Here is a 15,869-nt window from a genome sequence, read left to right as displayed (position 1 = left end):
CGCTGTGGGCGGGGCTGGGGGGCTGGAAGGCGGACGGTGGAGAAAGCGAAGGCGCTCCCTTCCCGCGCCGTTACACGGCCGGCCTGAGAGAAAATTTCTGAGGCAGCGGCGGCCTTCGTCCAGGGTCGGGGGGCCATAGCGGGACTTTGCCCTCCCGGTGGCCTGGAGCATCTGGAGCTGGGGCGGCGGAGTCGTCGCCGTCACTTCTTCTCCTTCTCCTCCGAGGAGGAGGCGGGCGAAGCGGCCAGGGCGGCTGGCGGGAGCGTGGCGGCGGGGGCCGTGCTGCAGATGGGCATGGTGGAGTGGGGCCGAGGAGGGGTGCCTTCGCCCTCGGAGCCCGACTCCCGGGAGGGCCCGCCGAGAGCGGGAGGCAGCGGAGGTGCAGGCGGTGCGGCGAAAAGGAGGAAGGCGGAGGGGAAGGCAGGCCAGCAGCCTTGCTCCGCCGGAGGCGCCCCGACGCTGACGCCGCGTTTCCCTCACGAGGAGACGGGCAAGGAGGTTGCTGAGCGGGAGCGTGGCGGCGGGGGCCGTGCTGCAGATAGGCATGGTGGAGTGGGGCCGAGTAGGGGTGCCTTCGCCCTCGGAGCCCGACGCCCGGGAGGGCCCGCCGAGAGCGGGAGGCAGCGGAGGTGCAGGCGGCGCGGCGAAAAGGAGGAAGGCGGAGGGGAAGGCAGGCCAGCAGCCTTGCTCCGCCGGAGGCGCCCCGACGCTGACGCCGCGTTTCCCTCACGAGGAGACGGGCAAGGAGGTTGCTGAGCAGCCGCCGCTGCCTCGCCTGGGCCAAAGGGATGGCGCACCGCCTGCGAGGTGAGTCGCCGCCCGGCCAGGCCCTTCTGTCGCCCTTCCCGGCTCGCATCTCTCCTGTTTCACCTTATTACTTTTATGTTACTCGCAAGTCCTCTGCTCTGAAGACAGATGCAAATAATCCGTTCAGCTTCTCCTTTCCCACCTTTAGCACACCTTGTTGGCTAAAGGCTCTACCACAGACATGTCCAAAGTCCATTTCGGGGGTCTAATCCGGCCCCTTCGGCAGTTTATGGGGTAAAATCCTCACAAAACCCCTCAACAACTTCAACCCTAAAAAAAAAAAAAGCTCAACAATTTCAATCCTAAAAAAAGGGCAACAACTTTGGTTGGCCCTCACGGCCCTTCACTTCATCAAATCTGGCCCTCCTTGAAAAAAGTTTGGGCACCCCTGATTTAGAGTCTAAGGCAGGAGTTGATCAAACAAACACGAAAAGTTTTATTAAACAAAGGGAGTTTTTGACACAAAGTGGGTCAGGAAACAAGTTCTTTCAAGGAGAATTAAATTTAGTTACTTTAACCATAAGGTGTCTCAGGCTTAAACACAATATTATAGGTACAGCTCTTCTTAAACTTCAGTTACTAAACATCAGTCGGCACACTTCAGGTAGATAAATATTCAGGTTTCCAGAAAAGATGGTAAAATGTTCAAATCAGTGTCTGTCACTTAGATAATACAATACTTTCAACACTATACTGCTTCCTTCACAGCTTAATCCTTTGGTTCATGAGCGAGGGGCATTTTTCCTCAGTTACCCCCTCTCTTAACAATCCCACACCTGAGGTATTATAAATGGTATTACAGACCCAGGGGATCCCCTCTCCTCTTGTTACTGGGTTGGGAGTCTTAAGTACCTAGAAGAATTCTCCGTTCCTGGCTAGACTGACACCCAGGAAGACACTGGATCTGTCTTTCCTGGCTCAGATTCACCCCTCCCAGAACACTCCTGTCTGGACACCTTCCCCAGACCCTCAGCCTGGTCTTCCTATCCCAGCTGCGAGGCTCTGTCCTCTCCCTATGGAAAGTCTCCTCAGTGAGTATCTCCTTTTCCCCTCAGAACCCCGCCACCCTCTCTCCCAACTTGAAACCTTTCTAACCTCTCCAAACCAATCATTTCCCTCCCCCGGAACTTTGGCCAATCAGACGCTGTTGCCAGTCAACCGTTTGCTGGCAGGAAAAAAACACACTTGGTGACCCAAACTGCCCAGCAAACAAACTTTTCTGTCACAGAGGGTTGTGTATAAGTCTGCTAATGTGTGCATGCAAGTGTGCGGGGGTGGGGTGGCAGAGAACGAGACTGAGGCCCACCTGTACTCTGGTTTCTCTTCAGATTGTATAAATCTTTCACCTTTTACCTGTTTTTTTTGCAGAACGAAGCTGCAAATTGAATTCAGTTGATCAGGACAAAATTCAGTTTGCAGTTTCATCCTATACACTGGGCTGGCTGAGAAATGTATACATTGGTCCACACAGCCTCACAGACACATAAAAGAAGCATCATCTTACTCAGTTTGTTTACAGATCTATGTCTGCCAATTCCTGGCAACAATTCAAGCAGTGTGGCCGTACATTTTTTTAGCTACTGCACTCAAATTTTCACTTGGCAGCAATTGGTGCGCTAGGTCAGATCACTTCCTTTATTTGGCTTTACATAGAGCTATTTATGAGTGTTTGAACTATCTCCAAGACTGTACTAAAACTGTCACGAGCTTCCTCTGTAAGCCAAGAAAGTTACCACCCCAAGTGTTATTAAATTATAAATATAACGAATGAAGGTAGCTTGTTGAGCAACAATTGATACTAGAGCAAATCTGACCATTCTCCATACAGCTGCTTAAAAATGTGAACATTAACCACCCATCATAGACAAAACACAGGCAAACTGCCTCTTGATTTGTAAGACTGGTAGCTTAGCTTTTTTACCAATACCAAATATTCACTGGAGATAAATCTTTCCACATATGTTGAGATTCATGGTTGAAACAATTACATGCATTTTACTTCCTGTAGCCATGCTACAAAGAACCTTAGCATTATCAGCAACAGTATCTTGACACTTACATAAAATTTACACAGCCTGTTCCTGCAGGTGGGGCAATCCAAACAAAACTGAGATTTGTTGTTGGTAGATGGCTTACGTGAGATGCAACCACACTGCACATGAATTGATTTCCAAACTGGTGATCAGACATTATTCCTACAAGAAAGACAGAAAGTAAAGATGAAACACAGATGCAATTAAACACAAATATTCATTGCATTGCTTCAGAAATGTTAAGTAAAAAATTTATGGCAAAGAATATTCAGTTGGTGTATCAATAGCAAATGCCATATTCCACTATTTTAAACCTTTTGGACTTGAACCTAACCTAACCTTTCCATGTGAATGTCAATCAAATTACTTAATCACTATGCTTTCCTATCTGTAATGTGACCTCAAAGCAGTTCCTTCCTCAGAATGACATTATGCTCAGTAATGGACAGGAAAGATTGCTTCAACTCTATTCAAATAGTACATTGAATAGCTATGTCCATTTTTCCTTCCTGTTTATTTCTTTTGAGTATATTCCACCTTTCACAAATTACTGACTTTTAAGTGATCGTGGAACCAGACTCTCCTGGCTCCTCCTCTAGATTCATACTGTCATGGAGATGGTTGGACAAACCTCAAATGCCATTTTGTTTATCCTACTAATCGACACAATGCAATCAGGATTGTGGAATCAGGCCTGATAACCATGCCAGCCAGCTCCAGGCTGGTGCAGTGATTGGGTCTGGATTAGGTCTGACGCCACCATGTGACAGCAATGAGTCCGGCTGGGGTCAGAATGCTTTACGTTGGGTGTTCCTGCTGACTTCTGCCAGTGGGGAAACTGCCAGCAAACATTGTGCCCATTTGCATGTTTTGTGGCCAGCAGGAGGCTGGCTGGCTCAGCCCGCAGAGCTGAGCAGAAGGATACTTCCACTCCGTTCAAATCCTCCACAGCATGGCCTCGGCGGCAGATACCTCAGTTGGTTAGAGCATGGTGCTGATAACACCAAGGTTACGGGTTCAATCCCCATATGAACCACCTGCATATTCCTTACCTTGCAGGGGGTTAGACTAGAAGACCCTCTGGGGTCCCTTTCAACTCTACTCAACTTCTAGGAGTCTATGTTCCAATAGGTTAGAAGCTTAACAATGTATGCATATGCATATTTATACATACTGCTATTTGCTGGGAGGGGGTGGTCTCCCATATGTTGTATGGAGTGTCCCCATCTCTTTTCTATGGTATAATGTATTTACTCATGTATATTTTTTAACTTAACAGCTGAGGAATAAGTTTAGTTAATACTAATAAGAATAAAGAATAATTTACTCCAAGGTAAGTCCCTTGTTTTCAAAGGGGCTTACTCCCAAGTAAATGCACTTAGGATTGCATCTAAACTGGTATGAAATGTTCCATTAAAATGAAGAACAATCCACATTTTCATTCTAGCCATATGCTTGTCTTGTGAATAAAACCAACTTTCTCTTCCCCACCAAGAAGACTTCTCAGTAACACAGCTGATCAGGCAGCTATGTTACACTATACTCTGCAATGAGGTACATGGGAAGGCATACACAGAAAATAAGTAATTATATTGCATTTCTCAAAACAATCCCAGTGAGTGATAAGATATGCCAGAGGCAGAACTTGCTTTTGAAAACTAATGTGCTTATCTATTACTTAAAAGTGAATAGAACATTCACATAATTTGTGTTAAGGGCTGGTAGGTATGGCAGTGAGTCTGAGAGACCAACAACTGTGCAAATCCATAGAAAAACAAAAAACAAAGCAGCTTTTCCATGCATCTAGGTCACCAGGGAGTATATCCAAGGTCTGCAGCAACTAAGCATCACTAAATCATATGCTACTTCAATGTGAAGAAGAACCTCTCTGAACTCCCTTTCCCTCGAGTTTTACTGTGTGTGCTCATTGTGTTGAAATAATTTATATGCTACACTACCCAGTTAGGTCTGTCTCCACCGTATATTACTTTGCTGTGAAGCTATTAGGGTTACTGGCTATATATCATGCCTGATCCAAACCTACAAAAAGAAATTGAATGAAAAGCTTAGCCATATGACAGTACGTAACATACTCTGTTCTCCTGAATTCAATATATATATATATATATATATATATCGGCTACATAACTTAGACCAAGTCAAGGCCATTGTAGCATCTGAAACGCTCTGGTCACATATCTATGGCCCCAACACTGTCAAAGAAACACAGGTAAGGATGGCTATTTCTGGTCCATTTCAATCTTGTATATGCCTATTCATAAATCCATCCTGTCGTGTTTTGGATTAACCTGCAGATTTTTTAAAAAATATCTGCATGAAAATTTGTATTTTAATACTTGTTTAAATACTAATATAATCACAATTTTATCTCATGGCTGGACTGGTAAATGGTATAACAACAACAACAAACAACAACAACAACAACAACAGTTTATTACGGTCGCAGACCAGCATAAGGTAAACGGTATAAAATATTGGTTTGCAAACCAGGATCAAACCACAGTTTCCAATCTTGGTGTGTAGCCAGGCCTTAAACCATAATTTCATGGTTTGGGAGTAACAGGAAACTGTGGCTTAACAAACCCTGGAAGAAATAAATGAGAGGGAGGAGGGAGTTAATGGGACAAATGTCCTGCTGGGAAGCAGAGAGAAAGCAGAAGTGAATGTGTGAGTTTATCTTTTGAGAACCAAATTCTGTTCCTTTGATAGGTTACTATTTGAGTGATTCACTGACCACCCAGTTTTAAACTGATTAATTTATCCAACTGTTAGAGATCCATGAGTCATCCTTGTGTGTTTAAAGTAGCTAAGACCTTATGTGGCAACATGAAACAGCAGCAGTTATATCCCATATAACAAATTGGTGCATTGTTGTTGTTTAGTCGTTTAGTCGTGTCCAACTCTTCGTGACCCCCTGGACCAGAGCACACCAGGCACTCCTGTCTTCCACTGCCTCCTGCAGTTTAGTCAAACTCATGCTGGTAGCTTCAAGAACACTGTCCAACCATCTCGTCCTCTGTTGTCCCCTTCTCCTTGTGCCCTCCATCTTTCCCAGCATCAGGGTCTTTTCCAGGGAGTCTTCTCTTCTCATGAGGTGGCCAAAGTATTGGAGCCTCAGCTTCACAATTGTCCTTCCAGTGAGCACTGAGGGCCGATTTGCTTAAGAATGGATAGATTTGATCTTCTTGCAGTCCATGGGACTCTCAAGAGTCTCCTCCAGCACCATAATTCAAAAGCATCAATTCTTCGGCGATCAGCCTTCTTGATGGTCCAGCTCTCACTTCCATACATCACTACTGGGAAAACCATGGCTTTAACGATACGGACCTTTGTTGGCATGGTGGTGATGTCTCTGCTTTTTAAGATGCTGTCTAGGTTTGCCATCGCCTTTCTCCCAAGGAGCAGGCGTCTTTTAATTTCGTGACTACTGTCACCATCTGCAGTGATCATGGAGCCCCCAAAAGTAAAATCTCTCACTGCCTCCACTTCTTCCCCTTCTGTTTGCCAGGAGGTGATGGGACCAGTGGCCATGATCTTCGTTTTTTTGATGTTGAGCTTCAGACCATATTTTGCGCTCTCCTCTTTCACCCTCATTAAAAGGTTCTTTAATTCCTCCTCGCTTTCTGCCATCAAGGTTGTGTCATCTGCATATCTGAGGTATTGGTGCATTAGGAAATATCAATATTTCATTGCTGTGAGTGTTACTCTTTTCTACCTGTTTAAAGATGAGAATAATGCATGGAATGATTCTGCAACCAACTCTCATATGATAATCCCATTAAAGTCAGTGGAACTACTCAATTAACAACCACCTACTGGCATTTCGAATGAAGGCCTAAGTGTACTACACTCATATCTAACATACAGCTGCTGATTGATTTTTTTCTGGGTGATTACATTCTGCTTCACAGGAAAAAACATCCATCTAGTTTGATAGAATGGAAGAGACTTCTAAAACACTTGCTGGCTTTTGCAATCAATTAGGGGTCAGCAAGGCTTGATAAATTATTAAACATCGCAAAGGGAGCGCATACTGACAATTCTGGAAGGTTTTTTTTTCTTACTCAGTGGGTTATGTTAGCTTTAGCTTACTTCAAGCACTGAAATTATTTTATAGATGATATCAATTATTTTGAAAATAACAATCTTACACCATAATAAGGAGCTAGAGAAGGTATTCACCCTGACACTAAGAGAGACTTCTATGCATTTAAATAAAAATAAAAATATTAATTTTGGAATATAGTTTAAATTGGGATGTTAGTAAATTCCTACAATCTCTTAGCATTTAGGGGAAAATAATTATATTGAAGTTGGTAATTAGATTCATTTGGTCACATCCACTCCTTATTTAAGCACCAGATCTGTGTACATAATACACAAGAGCCACTTCACAGCTTTGATATCTTGTCTGTATAAAGACAGCAAGTTCATGTAGCTTGTGTTCTGTGTTTGCAGGAGAGAGAAAGAAATATGTTAGTACCAACACCCTAAAGTTGGCCCAGAATCAAACTGGCAGCCCTGCAAACTTTGCAAGCAAGGTGTTATATGCTGGTGATAGTTCACCCCCCAAAAAGAACCTAGCTTCTGCATTCTGCAACACCTTCAGCCTCTGGATCAACCTCAAGGGTGGCCCCACATAGAGTGCACTGCAGTAATCCAGTTGTGAGGTTACCAATGCATGGGCAACTGTTGTCAAGCTATCCTGATCCTAGGTGTCTTACCAACCTAAGTTTGTAAAAGACACTCCTAGCGTACAGTGACAGAGGTAGATCTAGGAGCACCCCCAAACTATACACCTTTATGTGTAAATCACACTGAGCTGGCTTTGCTCAGTAAACTGTAATTATGACTAACACAGTTTGGATTTGGACATAACCCTAAGCTGCAGTTAGTTAAAAACAGAAACAACCGCTTCTGATCTCCTTCTCAGGGCCAGGTCAGAGTTAGAGGAGATAGGAGAAGTCCAAGGCTCATGCACACACGGGTGGAGGAACGGGGGTGTGGAGGGAGTGGCCTGCCCCCAGCACCACTATTCCAGTAGGGTGCCATCATGGTGAGCCCCCCCCCCGGACACGCGGCGTGTACCCCCCCTGCGCTGGGCGCTATGCCCCCACAGGCAGCGCATCACACCCCCAGAATGCCGCCACACCCTCACAGGCGCTGTACCATGCCCCTGGGATGTACGTCACGCCCCCCCGTGGGGGCACCAGCCACGTCACCACTTGCTCTCCGCCCCCGGTAGCAGAGCATGTAGCTTCGCCACTGCATACACAGCCTTACAACTGTACATATCCTACACATTTAGGGTGTAGCCTGATCTTCATAATGACTATACTGTATGTAAGTTGGGACAGGGACTGCCACAATCAACCTACAGTTCCCCCTGCCCTCTGGCATGTCCACTGAAATGCCCACATTGTAGCAATACTGAGATTGCAAATGAGCCAGAAATACTAGATCAGAAGGGACAAGCTTTGGTTAGTAGCACACTGCCGCCAGGCTATACAGTGGTACCTCGGGTTACATATGCTTCAGGTTACATACGCTTCAGGTTACACACTCCGCTAACCCAGAAATAGTGCTTCAGGTTAAGAAGTTTGCTTCAGGATGAGAACAGAAATTGTGCTCTGGTAGTGCGGCGGCAGCAGGAGGCCCCATTAGCTAAAGTGGTGGCTCAGGTTAAGAACAGTTTCAGGTTAAGAACGGACCTCCGGAACAAATTAAGTACTTAACCTGAGGTACCACTGTATATAAAACTGCAACCAGTCAAATTTCCTTAGCTTCTTTTCACTGCTGGTGTCACTCTGAACTGAGTCCCACCCCCACCCCAATACAGCCAGTTCTAAATTACTTTAGTTCCTCCTCACATTGCACACATGAGGAGTTATTTTTGATAAGTAAGCCAAGAAATGTAAAGTCTAAACTAGTTTTCTGTTAGATATTACTATGCTCAATATTATTACAGGGTGGCTAGAAAAGTCTGATACTCTACAATGCCCATGGACTATCTTTTATTCAAAAGACACAGTTGCATCTGGCCAACAGTATATGGATTTACCCCTCCCCCCTCCTCCTTTAATCGTTTTAAATGACCCGAATTTGATGGGTAGTTAATTAACATTTTCTAAGAAAGCCTTTTGTCAGAATCCACTAGAGATGTATTTTCATCTTGGGGATTTATGAGTTCAAGCTGACATGAGTTACGCATATGCAAATGAGAGCCCACTGGGAGGAGAATATAGCCTTGCATTTGCATAATTCCCCAAGACATTGAATGAGATTCCTTGTACAATTTATTAAGCATGTGTATTTGTAAAAAGGGAGGTCAGAAATGGATGCCAATGCCCGATGCAGCGGCTATTAAGAATGTTCACTGACAATTGGAAAGATGCTAGAGAACAAAATGATAGTTAAGTATACAAAGGCAAGGGAGTTTAGTAAATGGGGATAAGGAGTAAATACATGCATAGATGCTAAAATTAGGCAGTTACTGGAAATATTATAAAAGGGAAAATGAAATAACTTTTCAGATAATCTACTTATGTTCAAGGCCAAGTGAGATTTATCCATTCACTATGCATGCCTACAGCGCCTAGTATTAAATACCAGTTTTCTGTGCAGAAAAATAGCACTGATAGAGCAACTTTTTCATATGAATGGAAAAGATAATCTTTACACGGCAATGCATTTTATTTCAGAAAATAGTTTTCTTAACCTTTATTCCACTCTTGTTCTTCTTTGCAATTTCTATAAGTGGATTCTAAACCTGTCATCAAATCTAAATCGCCACCAAAAAGAAATAGGAACCAGGGATGTATTGGCTCACAGAATACCCACTATGCACTGCAAACTTTGCTTTCATTTTAGATTTGCAATTTCAAATACTGCTCTAGACGCTGCCTAAACACATCCATTTATTCCAATGAGCGCTTCCTCTTCTGTGATGGCTAATTAGTACATTGCTAGCCATAGGCCTGTGAAAAGGGACTCTCTTTCTGTCTTCAGCACTGCCTGAGTCGGTGTATAAAAGCTGTCTTATTCTGCCATTAATGGCTAGATAAATACTGCAGTTTGGTGGTTTCTTCATGCTAGGTTGCAGCGAATGAGTTATCACCATCTTCTTTGGGGAAACAAACTGAACAGAACCTACTTCGCCAGCCAATGTTACATTTCTGAACCATAAGCAACACTGAATAACCTTTAGAAATTGTAGTTGAAACAAACAAAATTAATGTACTATAGCCTAGACGAGGCATCAAGAGGGTAAGGAGTAGCAAGAATGATACAGAGCCACAGTACTGTTTTGTTTCCTTTTCCTAGGTGGGTGGAAAACATTTGCAGACTGCAGCAGGGCGGTTATTACCAGTGGCGGGGGTGGGGGCGGGGGTTAACAATGTAAATACAGTAAAAAAGGCATGGCACCAGCTTGGAATCAAAATGGCTACAACTTTATTAGTTACAGATGTAGATTGGATTTGGCATAGGCATTGGGTATGTGTCTTGAATCAGCCTCCCCAATTGCTGACTGATATATCCATTAGGGGATATATTGGGGACGCGGGTGGTGCTGTGGGTAAAACCTCAGCGCCTAGGACTTGCCAATCGCATGGTCGGCGGTTCGAATCCCCGCGGCGGGGTGAGCTCCCGTCATTCGGTCCCAGCGCCTGCCAACCTAGCAGTTCGAAAGCACCCCCGGGTGCAAGTAGATGAATAGGGACCGCTTACCAGCAGGAAGGTAAACGGCGTTCCGTGTGCTGCGCTGGCTCGCCAGATGCAGCTTGTCACGCTGGCCACGTGACCCGGAAGTGTCTGCGGACAGCGCTGGCTCCCGGCCTCTAGAGTGAGATGAGCGCACAACCCTAGAGTCTGGAAAGACCGGCCCGTACGGGCAGGGGTACCTTTATATCCATTAGGGTCAGTCCTGGTGAGAGGATTTCCTCCATTGACGCAGATCTAACAGGGAAATCCCACCAGGATGCCAGAAGGCAGCCCTGTATCGGGAAGTTTTTAATGTTTGATGTTTTACTATGTTTTATATATGCTTGTAAGCAATCCAGAGTGACTGGGGAAACCCAGCCAGATGGTCAGGGTTTAAATAATAGCATTATCATTATTATTACAGTGGTACCTTGGGTTACAAATGCTTCGGGTTACAAACTCCACTAACCCTGAAAGAGTACCTCAGGTTGAGAACTTTGCCCCTGGATGAGAACGGAAATCACGCGGTGGCAGCAGGAGGCCGCATTAGCAAAAACATGCCTCAGGTTAAGAACGGTTTCGGGTTACGAATGGACCTCCGGAACGAATTCAGTTCGTAACCTGAGGTACTACTGTATTATTAGTGCTTTTTTTAAAACAATAAAATAAAAAATGTTTAAAGTTACTCTCATTTTGACTCAAGAAAATCACCATTTTAGAGTTCAAATGGGGGGGGGGAATAAATACAGTACATGGACAAAAGTACAAAGATTCACAAAATGTTTAGGGGTATACGTCCCCCTGCATCCCCCCATAAAAAAAGCACTAAGTATTATTATTATTCAAGGATGTTCTGTTGCCTGGCAGCCCTTTTTCTCAGGGCTTTTGGACAGACCCCACCCTTGGACCCCTTTACTGGGGTACTCTGAGTTTATCTTAGAATTCTGGGGTTGGGACACTCATTCACCCCCAAGTTCTTGACTAAGAATCCAACCCAATGCCTTTTCCCACCAAAGTTGTGACAATTGCTAAGAGGAAGGCACGACCACCCACAAAACAGGCTCAATATGTCTGCAGGCAAATTCCTTCCTTGCCCCACATAACAGTGGCTGAATAATTCCGCAACAAGGCCCTATACATGCCCTGCTCATTATGACCCACTAGCAGATCAGACTGAAGACTGGCCCAGCCAGGTTCACAGGTGAGGCACCCCCACTGTTCTGGGCCTCTGAGTGGCCCATTAAAATTTTTAACAATCCTGCCACCCCCCACAGATAGCCAAGGTCAGTGCTGACATCAGCCAGCCATGCGGAGTGACTGCTTAAATCCTTTGCTCCTCGGAAGCCATGCCAGGCTGCAACTGCAGCCACCATCAGAGTTATGGCAAGTGGTCTCTCTAGGGCACATTCCCTTCAAAGATGCTGCATTGGTGCACTACAGTATCTCCATGAAGAACCTTCTCTACAAGTTTGCAGGTTGAAACTGAGCGCTGATTCATACAGGCAGACAAAACATATACCAAAATCGTTCCAAGCTGTACCACTTCAGACTACAAGTGGAAAACTACATGTCTGGATAGTTATTCCTGTAAAATCAAAACAAAAATAAAACACCTCCCTGTCTGTGGGAAGGTAGCATTCCAGAGAGAAGAATGGCCTTCTTCCTGATGGGGAATTTCTGTGTGCTGAAGCAGCCTTGTAGAGAAGCCCACAAAAGTTACCAGCTGGGGGCTGGCAGAGGAGGAACAGAGAGTCCCTTCTCTCCTACAGCAGCCCACTGCATTTCTACCCCGGATATGGAAGAGGGGCCTTCCCTCCTTTGGCAGTCTGCTTGACTACCATGCTGGACACCACAGAAGAGAGACAGAACACTCTATCCCTCCTCTGCAGTCTCACAACATGTAATTTCTTGTTGCTACCAAGCAACTGCTTACATATGAGACTGTGCTAAATGGTTTTCCTGGGTGGGATTCAAGCATGTTTCTCCACCTGCATTTTAAAGTGATACAGTCCAAATCAGATCCTACCATACCTTATTTCTGCGTGTTTGGGTTGTTTCTCTGAATGAATGTAGGGGAAGCAGGCTTTTCACTGTAGATTTAGCTGTTCCCAAAGTAGAATAAGTTCAAGCTCTAGATTTCAGTGAGCCCAGAGCACTTGAGTCTGTCACCACACAGACTTCATTTCTGGTGTCTAAATACAGCCACTTTTCCATCCACAACAACCAAACTTCTTAATTCATCTGAGCCCACGGTTCTGAGACATGAGCTGACAATTTTTAAGTCCCGTAGATTTCTGTGGTAAACGGATTTGCAGTGTAATTCTGTGCATATCGACTCAGAAATAGGTCCTACTGAGTTCAGTGGGACTTACTCCTAGGTAAGTGTATACAGTATCTTAAGTATGTCTTTTACCCTCTCAATGAAATCTATGGGGCCCAAATGTGCTTGGGTCATCCTTTTGATCTTCTACAAGCACTGAAGCTCCCACATGGCTAGTGAGTAAGGAAAGTATCACAAGTTGGCAGTAGAGGAACAAGAGCTGCTACCTGAGCACTGTACAGGTGCATAGGTGTTGAGTGGGTTGCAACACCCACAACAGGTATGAATGGTGACTTCATTGGTCTGTGCCAGGTACTGTTGGGAATTCCATTCCACCCTTGCTGCAGATATGTGGGGTTGTTACATGTCAATGTCTGTTTACATTCCAGCACAGATTGTTGGAGTCTCGTGAGCGGAACATCCGCTCTGTATTACTTTTGTGTTATTTCTCTTTGAGAAGAACAACAAGGAAAGAAGCCATGTTTTCTTTGTCCTGATTTATGTACAATAAAAGTAGCCTAGTATCCACACCTCAAGCCAGATCTGTTGTGTGTTTACTCTGCTGAGTAGCGTGTGCTCATGCATGCCAGCATGAGTCACAGACGCACGTCGGAGGAGGAGGACTGATAGATCTCCGCAACAGCAAGGCTGAGAAGGGAGATGCTCCGGCTGGGGTCTGTCCAGCTGGCTTTCCATCTCATGGTTCTGACAGGTACTGCTATCTATGCATCAAATGTGTGACTGCACAGATCTGAAGAAGCAGACTCCATGCTTCTGCTGATGCCTTGCAACACCCTACAAGAAGAGTATTGGATCTCTCTACTCCAGGCAGGTACGCGGGTGGTGCTGTGGGTTAAACCATAGAGCCTAGGACTTGCTGATCAGAAGGTCAGCGGTTCGAATCCCCGCCACGGGGTGAGCTCCTGTTGCTCGGTCCCAGCTCCTGCCCACCTAGCAGTTCGAAAGCACATCAAAGTGCAAGTAGATAAATGGGTACTCCGGCGGCAAGGTAAATGGCGTTTCCGTGCACTGCTTTGGTTTGCCAGAAGCGGCTTCGTCATGCTGGCCACATGACCCGGAAGCTGTACGCTGGCTCCCTTGGCCAATAAAGCGATATGAACGCCGCAACCCCAGAGTCGGCCACGACTGGACCTAATGGTCAGGGGTCCCTTTACTTTACCTTACTCCAGGCAGGGATGCAAAGTTGAATACAATATTGTGGGGGTCCAGGTAAGCCCCACCCCGCATAATCAATCACATGACACAGTGTGCACACATCATTTGAATGGGAACGCCCACCAACTTTGTGGGGGCCGAGCCCCATCAAATATTATATTTTGAGGGCCAAAACCCCCACAGCCCCTAGGAGTTGGCTCTTATGACTCTAGGCATCAGTGCTCAATTGCAGAAACTAGTTCTCTTCCAGGAAACTGCTACATAAACTGTTGCTGATAAAAACTGACACTCTTATTGAGCTTATTAACTTTTTCATTGGATACTACTTTAGTGAGCTTTTCCCTCTAAGGAAGGATGATTAAGTCTGTTGATTGACTGATTGACTGACTGACTGACTGATTGATTGATTGATTGATTGATTGATCTATATATATTACAGCATTACTCTGAGTCATGTAACTCTTACTTTTACCCCAGTAAGGGTATAATAATAATGTTAACGCTTGACTGATGCAATATTAGGGTTTATTCCAAATGTAGCTAATTTCAGAATTCAAATAAATAAAGCAACATACACAAGCAGGGGGCAGAAATTAATGGATAGAAATGACTGCGCTTATGCACTGTCAATCTGCCTTTAATGAGAAAAAGTGCTCTCAAGAGACATGAAGAATTACAGCCAAATTCCTCCCCCGAAGTTATATTTGTGCTACCCCATTGATTTCTGAAAGGAACATAGGTACGTAAGGAGAGCATGGCGAGTCTGATATGGCTTCTTAATTGTTTTTCTTGTAAGGCAGATTAGCAGATCAGAAGCTTAGCCATTTTTTTAACCTTCATTAATCTCACCCCCTAGTAATATGCTAATAGGACTTTCTTTCTCCTTGGTATTCCTATTCCAGCTTTATTCCCCTGCGTAATCACTTTTATCAACTCCAGATGCTAGAAGTCGCAAGTCAAGTCTCACAAAAATAACAGGATTGCTCTTAAAATTATGCAAATAGTTCTTGGGCCTTTAAGGACATGTGGAAATTCCACTTTGGGGCTCTTCTCTGCTAAAACCTGACTTTTACAAAACAAACCAATAAAAATAGGAAAGAGGCTATGCCTACCCTTTTAATAGAGAAAATCCCAACATTGTCAAGAAACATAATAAATAGCAATAATGTATAGGGCTAAGCTGAAACTAGTTATGATTTTTCATTAACATTTTTAACAGTGTCCAAAAATCCCTATCCTTTCCCCCTATCACTATCGTTCCCTCTCTTCTGCACTCAGGAAGATATCAGAAGCTTATGCTTTTAAACAAACCATAGTTTCTTCTTGACATTTGAACTAGAGTTTAAGTGAGCAAACCAGGAACCGATACTTAGTGACTTTGTTCTCAATAAGTAGAACTTAAATTACAGGTTCCTGCATTTGAACATCAAAGGAAAGTGATGCCTCTTTAAAACTGGAAGCAAATGCTTCAGCCTTTCTCCTTGAGGATGTGTACAGGGGGAACATAGGAGACCATGGCTTGCTGTGGCTTTTTCAAATAGTGAGAAACTGTGGTTCCCTGTTATGTCTGAACTATGCCAATGGCATTAAAAAAGAAACAACCAGAGGAGACAATGTCACTGATAAGAACAAGAAAGAAAGAAAGAAAGAAAGAAAGAAAGAAAGAAAGAAAGAAAGAAAGAAAGAAAGAAAGAAGTTTTCAGAGGGTTTCTTGGAAAAATCTCCACTCGGTCCAAAATTTGGAAGTGGAAAATTTCCTTAGCCTTTTCTCCTCCCAAAGATATCCCGCAAGGCAGCAGAGGTTTAGGACC

At 44.5% G+C, this 15,869-nt stretch overlaps 1 protein-coding gene across 3 annotated transcripts in view; it reads right to left on the bottom strand.

The window, feature by feature from the left end:
• The window catches only part of RELN (reelin), a 296,593-nt gene that overhangs the window by 231,317 nt on the left and 49,407 nt on the right, over positions 1 to 15,869 (bottom strand). For all 3 annotated transcript variants that reach the window (XM_081211340.1, XM_081211341.1, XM_081211342.1), the window contains one exon: positions 2,867 to 3,002. In XM_081211340.1, coding sequence (XP_081067466.1) covers positions 2,867 to 3,002 — 136 coding nt within the window. The remainder of the gene's footprint in view (positions 1 to 2,866; positions 3,003 to 15,869) is intronic.

This window comes from Podarcis bocagei, assembly GCF_964188305.1.
Source record: "Podarcis bocagei genome assembly, chromosome: 10".
In the NCBI taxonomy this organism is placed as follows: Eukaryota; Metazoa; Chordata; class Lepidosauria; order Squamata; family Lacertidae; genus Podarcis; species Podarcis bocagei.
This window is presented reverse-complemented; position numbering and strand designations above follow the sequence as displayed.